This window comes from Saccoglossus kowalevskii, chromosome 4, assembly GCF_978046115.1.
Source record: "Saccoglossus kowalevskii chromosome 4, keSacKowa6.1, whole genome shotgun sequence".
In the NCBI taxonomy this organism is placed as follows: Eukaryota; Metazoa; Hemichordata; class Enteropneusta; family Harrimaniidae; genus Saccoglossus; species Saccoglossus kowalevskii.
In genome coordinates, this window is record NC_140644.1 from 8,943,165 (window position 1) to 8,959,767 (window position 16,603).

Genomic DNA, 16,603 nt, shown 5'->3' on the forward strand with positions numbered 1-16,603 from the left:
ATTTTGATCAGAGCTGTATCAGTCGCCAGACTGCTTGTCTTGGGATAGCTAGGGTATTCACAAAGCCAAATCTTACAGTAGAATATACCGGTACATGTATATACAGTTAATATTTTTTTGATGTTGAAGAAATAATTTTTGTTTCATCACACAGTGTATGTGTTAAAATGTTGTACAAAAAAGTATTTTGTATGTGTGGGATGCTTATGTTCCATCTATTTTTTGGGGTATATGTATATGAAAGCAAAGACTTTACATATTTCGGCACAAATATGGAAACGACAGACTCCAATGTGAATCAATTTCATAGGCACCGTACTGTCCAGATTTCAGATCCTCAAATTTCACTCTTCCAGTTGGTACATCACTGGTGAAACTTTCTTGGAAGTGTATTTCACCTTTCGCACCTGTAGAATAAAAAAAAGAAAAAAACGTCTTGCTTTATTCCCTTCATCTGCAAAAATGTCCGGAAATAGATGTTTGAACAGTACATATTGCAAAAATATCATAATGCACACAGATTTGATTGAGTGATCATCTTTGATAATGATCTATCTTCGGGGGCGGACATCCGGGCATTTTCACCACCTGGCAACCATCGCGGTGAAAACAAAGGCGGAAAACTGACAGAAAATGGTACTTTGGAATGGTTGTTGAGACTCCCCTGAACAGTGTAACAAGATTAGCCGAGCTTGTGTAACATATATAAATTTTGTTGTTCAGGATTACCGTACTTCAAAGTTGAGTTTGTGTTGTTTTCTCGAATTTTCACCGGCTCGACCGGCGTTCCACAGCAGCGCGCACAGAGCCCATAGAAATACATGGTACAGTGGTACGCGTCTTAGCAATGTCTTGTGACGTCTCGAGGATTGCCATGTTGTACATTTCTTGTACTAGAATATGGATTAAATCAGTAATCTACAACTTTATCTTATATAAACGTGTAAAAATATGTTCCTTTTCTGCTTAAAAAGAGTATTTTAAACTCACCTCTTATCTTTGATTCATGGAACTTCCAGTCAAAAGAACAACACTGTAAAAACCCCAAACTCATGTTACCAATTATAGGTAGTTCAAGTGCGCCCTCTATGTACGTCTTTGAGAAAGGAAATGCTTTTGGTAGTTTCCAAGATGTAGACGGTTGCCATGTGACGTTCACGATCAATGTGTTGGTTTCAGAGTTCATAACATGGTATTCTTTAATGTCGTTCTCTCTGAAAAGATAACAGTTAAACATAAATTGATTTCTCTGAATGATTTCAGGTGCAAAATAATTTGTCAACTTTGAGGGCGCTATCACATATTACCAAACAATCAGTACCTAGTACGTCAAAAGATCGATGTCGGATAAAAAACTTAATTCCTTTATTTTTTTTCCAAACCCCCCTACCCCCCACTGAAAATTAATTGATAAATATTGGTCATGGCGTCAGACTACATTCACCATTAAATACAAATTGATAATCGGACAGTAGTATTGCATAGCAGTTGGTTGTCGGGTGGGTGTAAAATAAGTTTACAAATGCACTCGAACCAAACCATTTTTCTGTTGTTTTTTTCCCTTTTCGGTTATTTCTGTCCATGATTGGATAGAACTACAAATACTCCAAGATTTTTTTGACTTCATTAAAAAATAAAATCGTTTTTGTAGGATGAAAACTTTTTGAGGTCAAAACCCCCCACCCCCCAAACTAAAGGAAATAAGTTTTTTATCCGACATCGATCTTTTGACGTCGTCCCTAAGCTACATGAGTTTATAATGTTCATAACCGTATTTGTTCTATTAGTAATGCATCCCCAACAGAACTGCACATAAACCAATATTTATTGTACCCTATTTGTTCCATTAACCGTTTCACCACCAGACTTTCTCGACCAACTTTTCTGCGCTTTTTTTTTTTTTACATTCTTCAATATTTCTGGAAATGAACCCTAATTTCGGAGGCAAGAGAAAATTTTCAGTTTTATATTGGGCTATTTTTTTTACCATTTTTGTCGCAATCTTCTGCAGGAAAATGCAGACTATAAAATAGGACGATTTTGTGAATTTGTGATGAAAAGAGGAAACTGGTGGCAAAAAGGTTATGAATTGCATATACCGATAAGCATGAAAATGCATTTATATGTACTCAATCAATAAAAAAAAGACTAAATTTAATTTTGAACATAAACACATCTGTCGCGCGCAGTTATCTAACATGAAAAAATTTTACTTTCTGTATGATGTTCTCTAAGCTAGTTTGTAATTTCAGACATTGTTTTGATAACCACGAGTTGAGTCCTGAGAGACTAGATCGGTTTCTGTAGCAACCGTGACGCTATATCCAAACGTTCGCTACATTGTTTCCTATTGCGTTCTCGTGGTACTTGTTTGTTTACCGCCCAAAATTCCCACCAAAGTTCTGCCTCGTGTTAGTCGCGTGTCACTCCTAATATGGAATGACAGCGTTATGTTTCGTTTGTATGCGCCAATCATTAGCGTTGTTTTATTTTCGGAACGTTTTGGCATGATATATTCTAGAGTACAAACACGTGTTTGGCACTTCTCCGATTAGCTGTCACCGAGACAAATGCCGCTCTAACGTTGACAATTACATTAACCAGGCAAAGCGCTGTTGTGAGAAGTCCGATTCAGGCCGTCGCTGTAATTCCTTCTATGGTAGCTTCGCAACTTGATGCTCGTTATGCACACCCTCCTTTCTATGCTCTCTACGATGCCAACTCCTCATGGAGCTATTATTTAGTGATCTATATTTTATACCAAGAAGTATTTGCTGTACAACGTATTGATGTTCATGTTGAGTACAAATAAACCAGTTTGAATTATACCTCACGTCTGTTCAACTCAAGAAAACACAACGCAATCAATGTCCGTTTCAATAACAATTCCGCATGATTAGTCAATTCGTTTTATGTGACGAAAAGAACACCCCAACGCCTAGTTTTGCGATATAAACTTATCCACCACAACATCTCTGTCTAAAAATAAATGGTAAATACGTTACTGTATTAGCTCTCTGCAAAACACATTTTCGAAAATTACATTGCTTTAGTAGGCTTGATCTAAATATGACATATTTTTACCATAGGATGTTAGCGTAAATACTGGTATTACAAATAGAGCAAATGTTAGAATACCATCTGCAAAAATAGTGAAAATGAATTGCCAGTCAGAATAACTACATTTATTATAAATCTATCACCGATATCATTCTGTAAAAAGCCCTGTCTGCATAAGTCCAAAACTAATCTGCACTCATTCGGTCATCGGAATTTTCTCATCACCTACATTGACACATTCAAGATATTGCTTGACAGGCAGTACCTGATCGCATCAACCTCTATTATGTGCTAGTTGATTTGAATCGCCTTATTCTCTCCGTGCATACTTAGCGAGAATTCTCAAGATTACCTCATAGTACATAGATTATGAATGCATGTCTGACTACATATCATAACTCTGATTGCACAGTTAAATATGCAGAGCACATAGCAGTCATATTACATAGCAAACTCTACATATGTAGAATAAATTAAGATATCATCACAAATTCGTTGAATAACTTACACGGCTGTCAGTTGACCTCTGAACTTTGCCAGTCCATACATTCTTCCTAGCATTAGCCCTAATGTGTTGTTAACATAGAGCTGGGGTAAGAATGTTAAAGGTGTCTTCATTTTATACTTTTCTCTCAATTCGGCGGAGAATGTTACATATGGAACTGAAATCAGTGAATAATAGAAAAATAATAAAAATGTGTATTTTTACCTCTACAGCTTTCCTGAAAAAATCTCGGATAGATAATGGAATTCTTTTTAATTGGGATGATTGATAGGATAATTTGTTGGAATCATTTGAATAAACTATGGCCGACTGGTGGTCATTTTGCCCCTGATACTTGAAAACACCACCAGTTTCCTCTTTTCATCACAAATTCACAAAATAGTTCTGTAGTCTGCAATTTCTTTTATAAGATTAGGATATAAATAGCCAAATTTTTTGAGTAAAAACTGAAAATTGACTCAAATTTTGTCTGTTGGCTCTAAAATTAGGGTTCATTTCCAGAAATATTGAAGAATATAAGAAAAAAGTGTGAGAGTCGGGTGTTGAAAAGGTTAATTATGTTAAAGAAAAATTGTGTGAGGTTGTACCAAGAATGTGTAGTTTACTCTAATGACACTACCTGCCATGATGGACTCTAGATATGCTAGAGTTATTCCCCCGAATACAGGCTGTACTTGGGACTGTTCTCCAAATGTGTACAGGACCACATATCTTCCATCTTGGATCATGTCTTCCATAAGTTCTAGGCCCTGTCGACAAATACATAGAATGTATTACATGAATTCTAGGCTCTCTATTATATTGCAAATACAGGATTTTTGATGGTCAACTGGTGAACATATTTCAGGTTACAGCTGATTTCTCTCCCACATGTATGTGTCATTTTTGCTTCTTGTTTGGATTCAATATGGTGGCCATTTTGGTTTGTAGTCCTTGTTAGAACAAATTCTGAAACAGGGACTGTACAGTCTCTATACAACTGGACATGTATCTCAGACTCCCCTTGAACAATTCTCTTCAAAGTTTACACATAGCTAGTACCTTGGTCAAAATCAATGCATCTGGTACATACGCATTGATTTTGTGATTCAATCAAAGAATGGCCGACTGCTAGCCATTTGGGATTTAAAAATGCACTGAAATGGTCCCATTTTTGGACACACTTTTATTAGGCTGTTTGTTTTCAAACTCGGTATGAAGGTTGTAAATGTTGGGTGTCTGACATATATCCTGTTTTTTTTTGGTTTTTTTTGTTTGTTTTTTTGCATTTTGATTCAAAATGGCCAATTGTCAACCATTTTATTTACGTGGTCGAGTACGGTAATGGTTTTGCATATCTGGGATTTTTCAGACATGCTTTGACCAATTTGGTTCAAACTTGTTATAATGACAAGTCATAATAAATTTCAGAGCATGCAAAGATGTTTTTTGATTGGATTGTTTTTGACCAAATTTGAAAGGCGAATAATCGTAATTTCAGTACTTCAATCAAACTTTTTTTTTAGACAAACATTGATCGATCAGTTTTTGTCAGAGTAGTATGATGGTTGAACATGCAGGGTTGCTGATGCACATTAATGTTTTAATTTAAAATGGCCAACTGGTGTAGATTTTTTTTTTTGCATGTTTTTGAAATTGCGCTTCCGTACATAATATTTCTAGCATTCCTAGAGGAACACTTCAGTCTAAGTACTTGTATATGATATGCCATACATATGCACATGTTTGTCATCCAAAAATTGCTGATGACACAATTTTTTGAAATGCACTACAATTAGGAATTCTGAAATGACATGGAATTCTGAAATGACATGGCTGGTGTGCATACAACACATGCAAAACAAACACTTTGGGTTTACATGCACCACTATTGGAGATACACATGCTTCTAATAGTGTAAATATGGTATGTTGTGTCTAGTATATATTCACTAGTTTTATGAAAACTTATGTGCATAAAAAAGAACGTGATGTATTGTTATTTCAATGATTCAAGGTGACCCTTCAATAAAAATACAGTATGTGCACAGTAATTCTGTTTTTGAATAAATTGACTGGATCACCACTGCAATTTGGATAAAACCGAGAAAGTGTATTGAAGTTATTCAAACAAAAAAGTAAATTACTTACATTTGGAAGAAGCGGTTTTATCTTATCGACAGGAACCAACTGTTGAACTACAACTGCTCTGTAGTTACCCGTGGCTAACTCGTAGTGGTTGATGTTGTACGGGAACAGTCTGAGAACAAACTGGAAAAGGTAGTAAATCGCCACCGAGAACAATAAAACTCCAACAAGCCAAGTATTTCTCCGAATTTCCTTCATTTTGTTAAAACCGACTGCTTTCAAACGGAAAAGCAAACAAATTGTTTGCAAGAAGACGTTCAACCTTAAGCTGAATGTGTCTGTTTTCAATATGGTATTTGCATACGGGTTGAAACAGATTAAATAAAATAACATATCCACCAATCACAGCCAGTGTTGCATTTGAATAAGACTGTAATTGGATTTTCCCTCATTCAAGGGCCAGATCAATATGAAGGTACGAGTGTGAACTCATAAACGATTAATTCACAGCATTAAAGCAAGAAAATCTGATCAACATTTTGTTTTAAATAAATTCATATGCACTGAAAATATTTCATCACCCCCCCCCCCCAAAAAAAAAAAAAACTCTTAAAAGTTTCATTGGCATGTTCCTAAGTAGTTAAGTCAAGTGAATTCAAAGCTCAACTTAAATAATTGTTTTGCCCATTTGTACAGAATGATGTTTTTCTGAAATATGATGGCCAACTTGTCAAATACGATGGCCAACTTGAAAATTTGATCCTTACCACAGGTGTTTTTTTCTTTCTTTTTAGTCTGTATTGGTTTTATAGTCTGTATTGATTTAATTGGATAATAGTAGCAAACAACTACAGATTGGACAAACAACGTCATTTTCTGGTGATTGAATCTTTTCATTTTGTGACTGTTTTTGATTGAAATGAATATTAAATTCAGTTCCCTATTTTCAAAAGTTGAACCTGGTAATGCATGTACATTGACTGATGGTGCCTCAGATCTATGGTTGGTATATCCTTAGTTCAAATCCTACCTAGAGCTGAATTAAAAAAAAAAAGAATCACCAATCTATCCTTGATAAGTGTGCCTCAGACTCAATGGAGGAGGTCAAAGCCATTGTCAGAAATATATTCACTAAGGGATGTGATGTGGGGGGAAAAACTTTGAAAAGGTCCAATGTGCGCTGTTTGAAAGAGAGATTGCTATATATACTTAACCCTGTCATCTTGTCCCAGTAGGATAAGGTTTGTGTGGCAAAATACACTATTCTGATTGATAGTTTATTTTATTTGTAACGTACACAAACAAAAGTAAGGTTATATCCAAAAAATACAACAAAAACAAAAAAAGCAAAGTTGGAAAAGATAAACTTGTCACAACTTGAGAGGATTTCAATCAGTGGATCATCAATACTGAAATTTAGAAAGAGTAATTTATAGATAAAAAGAACTGAGAAGAATTTCTGTCTACATTCTTTGACTGTGTGCGGTTAAACATATACATGCAGTTGTGATAAAAATAAAGTCAGAAAAGACAACAGTGATAGTGTCCAGGACTGTCGCCTCGCACAGATAAAAACAAAGCTAATAGTAACATTGACAGTTTATGATGTCATATTTAGTGATATGATAATTATTACCATATTTACCATTTTAGTAATGCATAAATAAATAGATGCAATTGTTTGTTCGCGCGTGTGTGCTTCTATTCTGAGATGCACTTCTAATAGAGCAGTAGTCCAGTATGTAGATATAGCATATTGGATGGACATGTTGCTAGTGATCTAAAGACCAGATTGCGCAATCCCCAGAATTGGGAGAAACTACATCTCATGAATGCCAATGATTGCAAGAACTATACTGCAAAACATCTTGGTTTTACTGATTAATAAAAATGGCCAATCTGGAATTGCCGCAATAGAAGACACAAACAAATGATATGCCTATTACACGTGTAGTTGTGATAGTTGTGTGTACTTTCCCACCATGTGTCAGCCAATTAAGTATGTCTTGTACTCGCTGTGAGTTCACCATTGATCCCAATTGTAACATGACAATGGGGTCAGTGAACCGTCTCCATATATTGTACAACCCTGTATTTAAATGGAACACAATAATGTGAAAGACTGTACTGTGAAACTACATGTTTGTATAGCCTTTTGGACTCGATTCAGTTTATAGTTTTCTACTTGTGTGATGGAAATTGTATTCTCATGCCAAAAAAACCTTTTTTTTTTATTGCACTAAAAAAAACACCTACATTTGATCACAGAGAAAAGCAAACATTTTCAGCTATCTAGTGTCTACCATTACTCATAACCCTCTGATATTAGTTTAAATCTTTGATTAACGTCACCAGCACAGTTATCTGTGCAAATCCAACAGGTTCATGCATTCAGCGAACATACATTTTGTCCAAACAATTGTCTTACCTTCTATTCTAACAACCCTGATTGCTGGAGAGAGAAATACACCAGTTTAGAAACAAAATAATCTCACACTCTGCTCATGTTCGTTCTCTGATTAGGTAATATTAGTCAGATCAGAGTGTACACGCTGAATACTGTCCAGAATACTGTGTAAAGTATACTCCAAAAAGGTTCTGGATTCAATATTAATATTACCGGTAATAAAAAGTGCTGGCGTTTCTCGTGGTGAGGCATTTACTGTTTATGAAGCTATTCTTTTATCGATATTGCATTTATAGTGCCTCCTTGCTCTTGGTAATTATATTAGTGACTCTGGAAAGGCTTGATTGATTGCATACTTTTTTAACCTTGTTGTTTTTTAGTCCCTGTTTGGACAAAGTCCGAAAACATGACTTATGTTTTGGCCAATATCACAAATACATCACATATTTTGGGTGGCATATGCCCAGCCATTAGTTTAATGATCTGATTCCAGATGGTTGATTGATGGCCATTTTTGTGATAAAAATCAATCATTTTTGTTATTCTGGATTTTGATCTCAGTTGTGTATGGATGGATTTTGTTCAAACTTTGTACAAATATCAGACATTATAGGATTTTGATGCACGTCATTTTGTTTTACAGATCAAATTCAAAATGGCTGCCTGTTGGCCATTTTGTTTAAACAAATTTGATTTCAGAGCCATGTATCAGACATAATTTCTCTGACCAAATTTTAGATATACGCCATACATATGCACATATTTATTTTACATATTTTATTAAATAATTCAATTCAAGATGGCAGTCATTTTAATGTCAAAAATTCATAAAAATCAAGCATTTTTGCTATTTCAAAACCAAATTTTGATCATGTATGGATGTTTTGTTCAAACTTATGGGACCCCGATGCACATCTGTTTGTTTTTTGGATTGGATTCAAAATGGCCGACTGGTAGCTATTTTGTTAGTCCCCGTTCGGACGCAGTCCGAAAACGGGGACTTATGTTTTGCCCTGTGTGCGTCCGTCCGTCCGTCGTCCTAACGATAGCCGAATAGTGGCCATTTTAAGGCTGGAAATGCATCAAAATCGCACATTTTCACCATTCCGGACCCGGATCTCAGTTATGCATGGACGGATTTTGTTCAAATTTGGTACATACATTAAACATAATAGGACCTTGATGCACGTCATTTTTTTTTTGGATCGGATTCGAAATGGCTGACTGGCGGCCATTTTGTTTTAAAGAATTCAGTTCTGGATCCGTATCTGAGACATGCTTGGATTGATCGAGTTCAAACTTCACACACACAAGGTACATCATGTCACAAATATGTATGTGCATTTGTTTCATGATCTCATTAACGATAGCCAAATGGCGGCCGCTTTAAGGCCGAAAATGCATTGAAATCGCACATTTTCACCATTCCGGACCCGGATCTCAGTTATGCATGGACGGATTTCGTTCAAATTTGGTACATACATTAAACATAATAGGACCTTGATGCACGTCATTTTTTTTTTCGGATCAAGTTCGAAATGGCCGACTGGCGGCCATTTTGTTTTAAAGAATTCAGTTCTGGATCCGTATCCGAGACATGTCTGGATTGATCAAGTTCAAACTTCACACACACAAGGTACATCATGTCACAAATATGTATGTGCATTTGTTTCATGATCTCATTAATGATAGCCAAATGGGGGCCGCTTTAAGGCCGAAAATGCATTGAAATCGCACATTTTCACCATTCCGGACCCGTATCTCAGTTATGCATGGATGGATTTTGTTCAAATTTGGTACATACATTAAACATAATAGGACCTTGATGCACGTCTTTTTTTTTTCGCATCAAGTTCGAAATGGCCGACTGGCGGCCATTTTGTTAAAGAATTCAGTTCTGGATCCGTATCCAAGACATGTCTGGATTGATCAAGTTCAAACTTCACACACACATGGTACATCATGTCACAAATAGATATGTGCATTTGTTTCATGATCTGCTTAACAATAGTGGAATGATGGCCATTTTAAGGCCGAAAATGCATCAAAATCATGTATTTTCACAATTCCAGAACCGGATCTCAGTCATGCATGGATGGATTTTGTTCAGATTTAGCACAATGTGTTGTACATATGCAAGTGCATTTCGGTCATGATCTGCTTTGAATGTATATGTCACTCAAATATGAACGGAACGGGGACGTGTCATTGACAATGACTTGTTCAACGAATGCACTTTTGGAGCCATATCGCAAACATTATATATTTCTTAAACTTGAGAACTCACAGGGATTATGTAATGCAATTACTTGTTTCTTATTTATTATTATTATTATATCTTGCAATGGATTCATATTGTTCTGTAATGTGCAACCCCAACTCAATCCCGAGACTTATTGTCAACTCGCACAGTTTTGTATCTATACCTCCTTCTCTGCACGAACTTGTGCAGTAAGTCTATTCATAAGTGTGTATGCTAGAGGTTGTATCTGATTGGGTGTGATTTATCAACTAATTTTATTTGTTGTTACAAATGTTAAAATTTTAAATATGTTGATCTCTTCGTGTGCATTTTTCAATGTTAAAACAATCGACAATTTATTTATACGGAGGTGTTTCCAGCCCATACATTCACCATTCAGGGAAAAAAGATAAGACATCTAATTACCTGATTCTGCCGTAAATTCGCTCTGGGCCGTTAAACGGCAGTTTGGGTTTTTGAAAAAAATAAAATAAATTTTTCGACATTTTTCGAAATTTTTTTTTTAAAGTTGTATTTTCAAATATTTTGGCATAATTTTTTGGACATTTCAGTCATTCCTGATGCCTAAAATAGAGTCTATTTAAGTTTTTATTTCATTAGTATGTTTAGTTTAGTGTGACTAGCATGAATTGGTAAGCTTCGTTTTGCCAACGAGCTGTTATATCACTGTAAAAAATGTTAAATTGTTCTTTTAAAAACGGCATGATGTGCTCAGTTTATCTTTTGAAAACAACATCATGCCGTTTTCCCATCAAAATCCAAACCAAAAGATCGTACTACAACATCGGCAAATCTCCAATTTGCATCGACCTGTAGAATCACCTAATGGCAAACGGTATTTTGGTTGTTACCTTGGGTGGTCGCTCTGGACCGATGATCAATGAGTCCTTATGTCAGCCTGGGATTGAACATCTTTCTCTCTCTCTGAATTTTTGATTCACTGTACATGCGAGGTAGATGTTGTGTATTTCATTTCATCCCTTGTACTTGTTTGCACCAACAACGTACACATAGGAGGAGACAATATTAATGTTCAGTGTTAGGAGCTGAAGTCTGACACAAACATGTAATTGTATTGATTCATATGGAAGAGAAAATTCAACACAGGCACTGCCTGTGTAATTTATAGTAATTTTTAATTAATATCTAAGACAGTCATTGGATAGACGTCTATTCAAGAGATTATAGTTTACGGTGCCGTAATCAATTGTGTACAAATCTATTCGTAGATATTATTTATTGTGCAGTATGTTATACAGTGTGAAATTTCGTTTGTGTACAAGTTCGTCTGTGTGTAAAAATCCGAAAGTGCACTTAAAATTGCAACAAAGTTGCAATCAAGTGTCGTGCATCTCATTAGCATATCATTATCTCTTCTGGCCTTTGTTTCCTGAGTTAAAAAATACCCACTGTTACCCAAGTGAATACTCTAATTAAAGCCGCACCAAGACTTCACGCATTTTTTTGGGTAGATGCTTGTTTGTAAACAATGACATTCTATGCCCACTTGACACATGCTTTAACTTTAATTTCAGTGTAGACCGTGATAATGAGAGATAATTTGTTTGGTTGGCATTGATTTTTTTATATCAAAATCTTGTTGTTTTCAGATTAAAGTGGTAATGATATTTATTATTAGCGCCCTCTATGTCAGCTTGTTAAAAATGTTGTTATATGGCCATAGAGGGTGCACTCATACTCTTTTTTTTTTTTTACCTCAAGAAGTAGGTCACTCTATTTTTGAGTTGGAGGTGAGAAATGTGTTAGGAATTTCCAAATAATTATATGCTGTGTTAGTATATTCACTAACTGGAAATTTTATCTTGAATAAATTATCTGAGAATAAGTTTACACCAATTTGACCAAAAAATAAGCTGAAAACATATTTTTTGATCAAAAATCACTTTTTTTTTGCCTTGTAAAGACTGCATATAAATTTTCTCATGCTGTGTAGATTTAGGCTTAATATCTTTATTTCATTAATGGAATAAGACTGTAATTTATGTAACTTTAGTTACTGGTACATGTGTTTTGCGTAATGAATATGGTCAGGTTACTAGTATCATTTTATTTGAAGAATGTCTCTGTACATTCCGTTACAATTGCTTTGGTAATGGGAATATTGTGCAAACTTTCAATGGGTTCTCAATTTTTCTGTAAACTACTTGTATTAAAAATCTACTCTGAAATCTCACATCCACTCCTCGGGTCTAAAATTTCCTGAGGCCTTAATCCTTTGAACGACAAAGTAATTTTTCTTGCCAAAATATTTTGCAACATTTTGAATCTTTTTTCCGATTTTTCTGTTTGGTCCTTGTTGATTCCACATTGCCTATAGGAATCATTCAAATTTTTAGAAATTAATATGTAGGTTAAATTGAAAATGACCCCCCCCCAAAAAAAACCTTCAAAATAATGAATTTTAATTTTATAGTTAATCCTCTGAGCACAAGTCATTTTTTGTTATTATTCACAAAATTAAAATCATAATTTCTTTTTTGATTTTTTGTTCAAAATATGTAAGCAACGTAAAAGTATGTTTGTTTCCAAAATTAACAAAAAATGTGTAAAAATACAAACAATTTGCTAAATAATGCACAAAAATTGTGGTGTCAATAATTTAGTTAAAAGCATTTTTGGAATTATTTTTTTATACAAATTACAGAAGGTAATTCTGTAATCCTGTCCAATGATTTTTAAAATTGAAATTTCAATCAAAATCAAAATATCATGCTGCAATCAGTAGTAATATTTGGAGTGTGATTGGTATCATTTTCATGATAAGCTATTTCTGTACACGCTAAAACACTAGCAGATCTAACACCAGAAGGACCGTATCCACGCCAATTCACCAGCTGAAGCTTGACATGCAGTGGTTTCATAGGTCAAAACTCTTTGTTTTAAGGTGAAATTTACGTCCATCGCCACCTTTCTTTCCTACCAAGGTGTTTTCATCGTCACCAGCTGTCTCTGTTATTAGTCAGATCTAACTGTTCTTGTTCAAATTCACCTCCTCATAAGGAATGCATAATGTACAACAGATATTCAATCAAAAATAGTCTAATATGGTGATAACGATCACAAAACAAATAAACTTGCAACCTCAGCTACAAAAGTAGGAGTCCTTAGGTGTCATGGTTGTTCCATTATATCATGGGGGTCACAACAAATAGAATATTTCAGGGGTATATTGCGTGAAGTTGAAATTAACTTGAAACTAATATGACTTTGTGTTGCCTGTATTCGTTTGCAAAAAGTGAGCCACACTGAGGTGTATTTGTATCCAAATTAAAGGTCTTTTATTCTTGATCATATTCCCCAAACTCCCCGTACACATAATGGTATGGCCCTGATATGAAAGCTCTCCATGTAAAGTACTGAAAATGTCAACAGTTCAAGTTTTTTCCTCAGCTGCTTCTGCTTTTCGGCCAAAACTTTTGTTGTTGTTTATTTCGCCTTCATCATTTTGTTTGTAACCATTCATCCACAACTGAAACAATTAACTATCAAATTCAAGTTCATGTGTTACAAGCTGTGTGTTCACCCATGTGGAAGGATTTCAAATCTAAGTTGGAGCTTGGATATAACCGCAACAGATTGCTAGTGTGTGTGTGTACATATAAGGCTGGTTTTAATGATCTTTGCCACTAGGTAGGTAAGTCTAACAAGGTAGAGTTATTAAACTCGGTTTGTATGGCACTTTTACTATAAACTCTACTACATAATGCACTTAGGTCAGCCTGGCATTGAAGTATTTCCACCAATACCTGCTGAAAATTCACTTTAATACCAAATGCTTCACATCACTTTGTTCATTTCAAAAGATATAATTTGCTTCTGAACCTCTAGGACAGCAAGTGATCAATTTGGTGAATAGGATTTGTGTTTGGCTGCCAGGAAAGGTATTGGTTTTCCATATGGCATTTTTAGTAGGCTGATATACAATAGCGGTGGGTTTGTTGGTATTTAGGATGTTTATTCAGCTAAAACTCCCTTGGTATTTACTGTGATGAGATTCAGCATTATAAAATGGCCCACTCATAGTTTGATGTATAATTGTATGGTTCATCACCGAAACCAAACAAGCTTCCACAAATAAGGTATGGCATTTCAAATGGTATGAATAATTGTTGTGCATGCCATCCGTTTTTTTTTTTTTTTAATTTTTGTTTTGTGTGTGTGTGTAATAATACTTTTACTTACTTAATACTATATAGGTTGGTTTGTTTTGACGTTGAAGTGTGATCGATTCAACAAAGGCTGTGAAAATAGTTCATTTTGCTGTATGTACTCTGGTTAATAAATTTTTATGGAAAATCGTCAAATTTGTTGCTATGAAAGTTTCACGAGAGAGACTCGGTGAAGTTTGCAAATTTTATAGTTCTACAGTCAGCTGTTAAATGAAATTGCAAAATTTGAGATAGCGAAAAGTTGGCTATTTACATTACCATTACTGATGCTGAATACTGTAAAATATTTACTTTCGCTTGGAATTAATTTTCGCTATTTTCGCTGAAGGAATAATTCAGTGAAAATAAAAACCAGCGAATATACCTTGTTCCCTATATTTTACATTCAACTCATCAAAAATTAGGAAAAAATAAATTCCATACAAAATACCAAAAATGTCTTTTTAGTGATAATTAATTCCAGCTAAAATAAAGTATTTTACAGTAATCAGTGCATAGCGCTCAGTGGAGTAAAGAACAGCAAACTATCTTTTTTCTGTCTAATTAAAAGTCACTGTTGTCATGCCGTGTCCTGTTCAATGTGACATATACAGCATGTACAAAATACATCATTTGTTGACGAGAAATTCAAAAGCGAGTTTCACTGCGACTGTTAAGTAATACCGGTAGTGATTTTCTTCTCAAGATATTTTTGCAAATTCGTACATTTAAATGAATCTACTGTATTGTTACAGGGTAAATGACAAGTGGGGTTAATCATGAATTATATTAGAATCCAAGTTTATTACTCAATGAAAAATTTCGTCTTACGTTTCAGAATTATTAAAATATTTGGTGTTCACGTTACACCAAGTACAGGCTAAGATTTGAGCTAATTTCATATGTTATGCATTATGGCTAGACCCAATTGCATCCATGCACGAGAGGAAATAATGATTAGCATGGGTTTAGTAACGCCCAAATTTGTCAAAAATATACAAATATATTGTCCTTTACTCAGTACAGTGCCCACAAGGGTTACACATGTTAGTTGGTATACAATACAAAAGCATATTTCAATAGTGCAGATTGCAAAATAACAAGATTTCACGGTAGTACAGGTGTCCCTGGATGTGCTTGCATTGTCTATCTTGTCATAAATGTTATATCAAAATGAACAGTTATAAATATAATAGTAAATCTTCCAAATGGACATCGAATACAGTATTTTGGATGCTTATCCCAAGCTAAGCTTTCGTGCATACTTTGTTAGCCGATGCTTAGACCAAGTCGGATTTAGCTCATTTTTACTATTTCTTAGCACATACTAAGCGTTAGTACACATTTTCTTATCACAGGCTAATGTTTTTGACCTCTCAGCCCGTGGAGCTGTGCACGAATGCAACTACCGGGGTAATAAAGAATATGTATCAACATCACATTGCCATGGAACACATCAAATCAGCCATCTTAGAGAATATGCTGTTGTGCATATTTCTATTAAGAGAACAGTTTTGTGCTCAGTGATATATTCCCTGTACTTAGCCTTTTCACTACCAGTTCCCTCTTTTCATCACAAATTCACAAAATAGTTTCTTTATAGTCTGTACTCTCTTTCAGAAGATTAGGACAAAAATAGCCACATTTTTTTTAGTAAAACCTGGAAATTGACATTTCATAACTTTTCATTACAGTATTAGTCAATAGAAAAAGCATTCTGTTGGATGATACAATTCTATATTAGAAAAAAATTACTTAACATTATATAAAAATGTTTTTTTTTTTTTTGAGAATGCATTGGTAAAAACAATATTCCACTTTTAACCTACTTTTAAAATTAAGGGTAAAAAAAATAATAAAAAAGTATTGCCAGTCTAGATCCGGGGTCATGATATGAGTCACCATACAGCCATTTGAGATGCAAGATGAATTTACCATATGGGCCAAAATCATACAACTGTTTGACTGGAGTTTTTAATATTAATCAAAGGTCAAATAAGTTACAGATTTGGCAAAGTGTCACTTTCAGTTCAGATTTAAAATCAAGAGTTGTGTAGAACTGTGTCAAGTTGCTCACTTATCATCATTTGGGAAATCTAAGCTTTTGAACTTTACCTAATTGGTCAGATTTAA

The 16,603-nt window shown here is 34.7% G+C and overlaps 2 protein-coding genes across 2 annotated transcripts in view; one reads left to right on the forward strand and one right to left on the reverse strand.

Annotated features, from left to right (window-relative positions):
* LOC100378712 (rho GTPase-activating protein 7-like) overlaps positions 1–16,603 on the forward strand; it is a 166,227-nt gene that overhangs the window by 38,578 nt on the left and 111,046 nt on the right. The gene's annotated exons all lie outside the window — the stretch shown is intronic.
* Positions 253–5,921, reverse strand: LOC144349667 (uncharacterized). The gene is made up of 5 exons (XM_078008177.2): positions 5,695–5,921; positions 4,185–4,314; positions 3,569–3,722; positions 991–1,214; positions 253–407 (listed from the first exon to the last, which is right to left on the reverse strand). The coding sequence occupies exons 1-5, from the start codon at positions 5,887–5,889 to the stop codon at positions 253–255; spliced, it is 858 nt and encodes a 285-aa protein (XP_077864303.2). The 5' UTR covers positions 5,890–5,921.

Bases quoted from the DNA above. Each gene is read 5' to 3' on its own strand.
- LOC144349667 (XM_078008177.2), bottom strand. From the start codon at position 5,889: ATGAAGGAAATTCGGAGAAATACTTGGCTTGTTGGAGTTTTATTGTTC. The intron at 4,315-5,694 runs GTAAGTAATTTA...ATTTGTCGACAG, and splicing joins TAAAACCGCTTCTTCCAAAT to GGCCTAGAACTTATGGAAGA. The intron at 1,215-3,568 runs GTAAGTTATTCA...TTATCTTTTCAG, and splicing joins AGAGGTCAACTGACAGCCGT to AGAGAACGACATTAAAGAAT.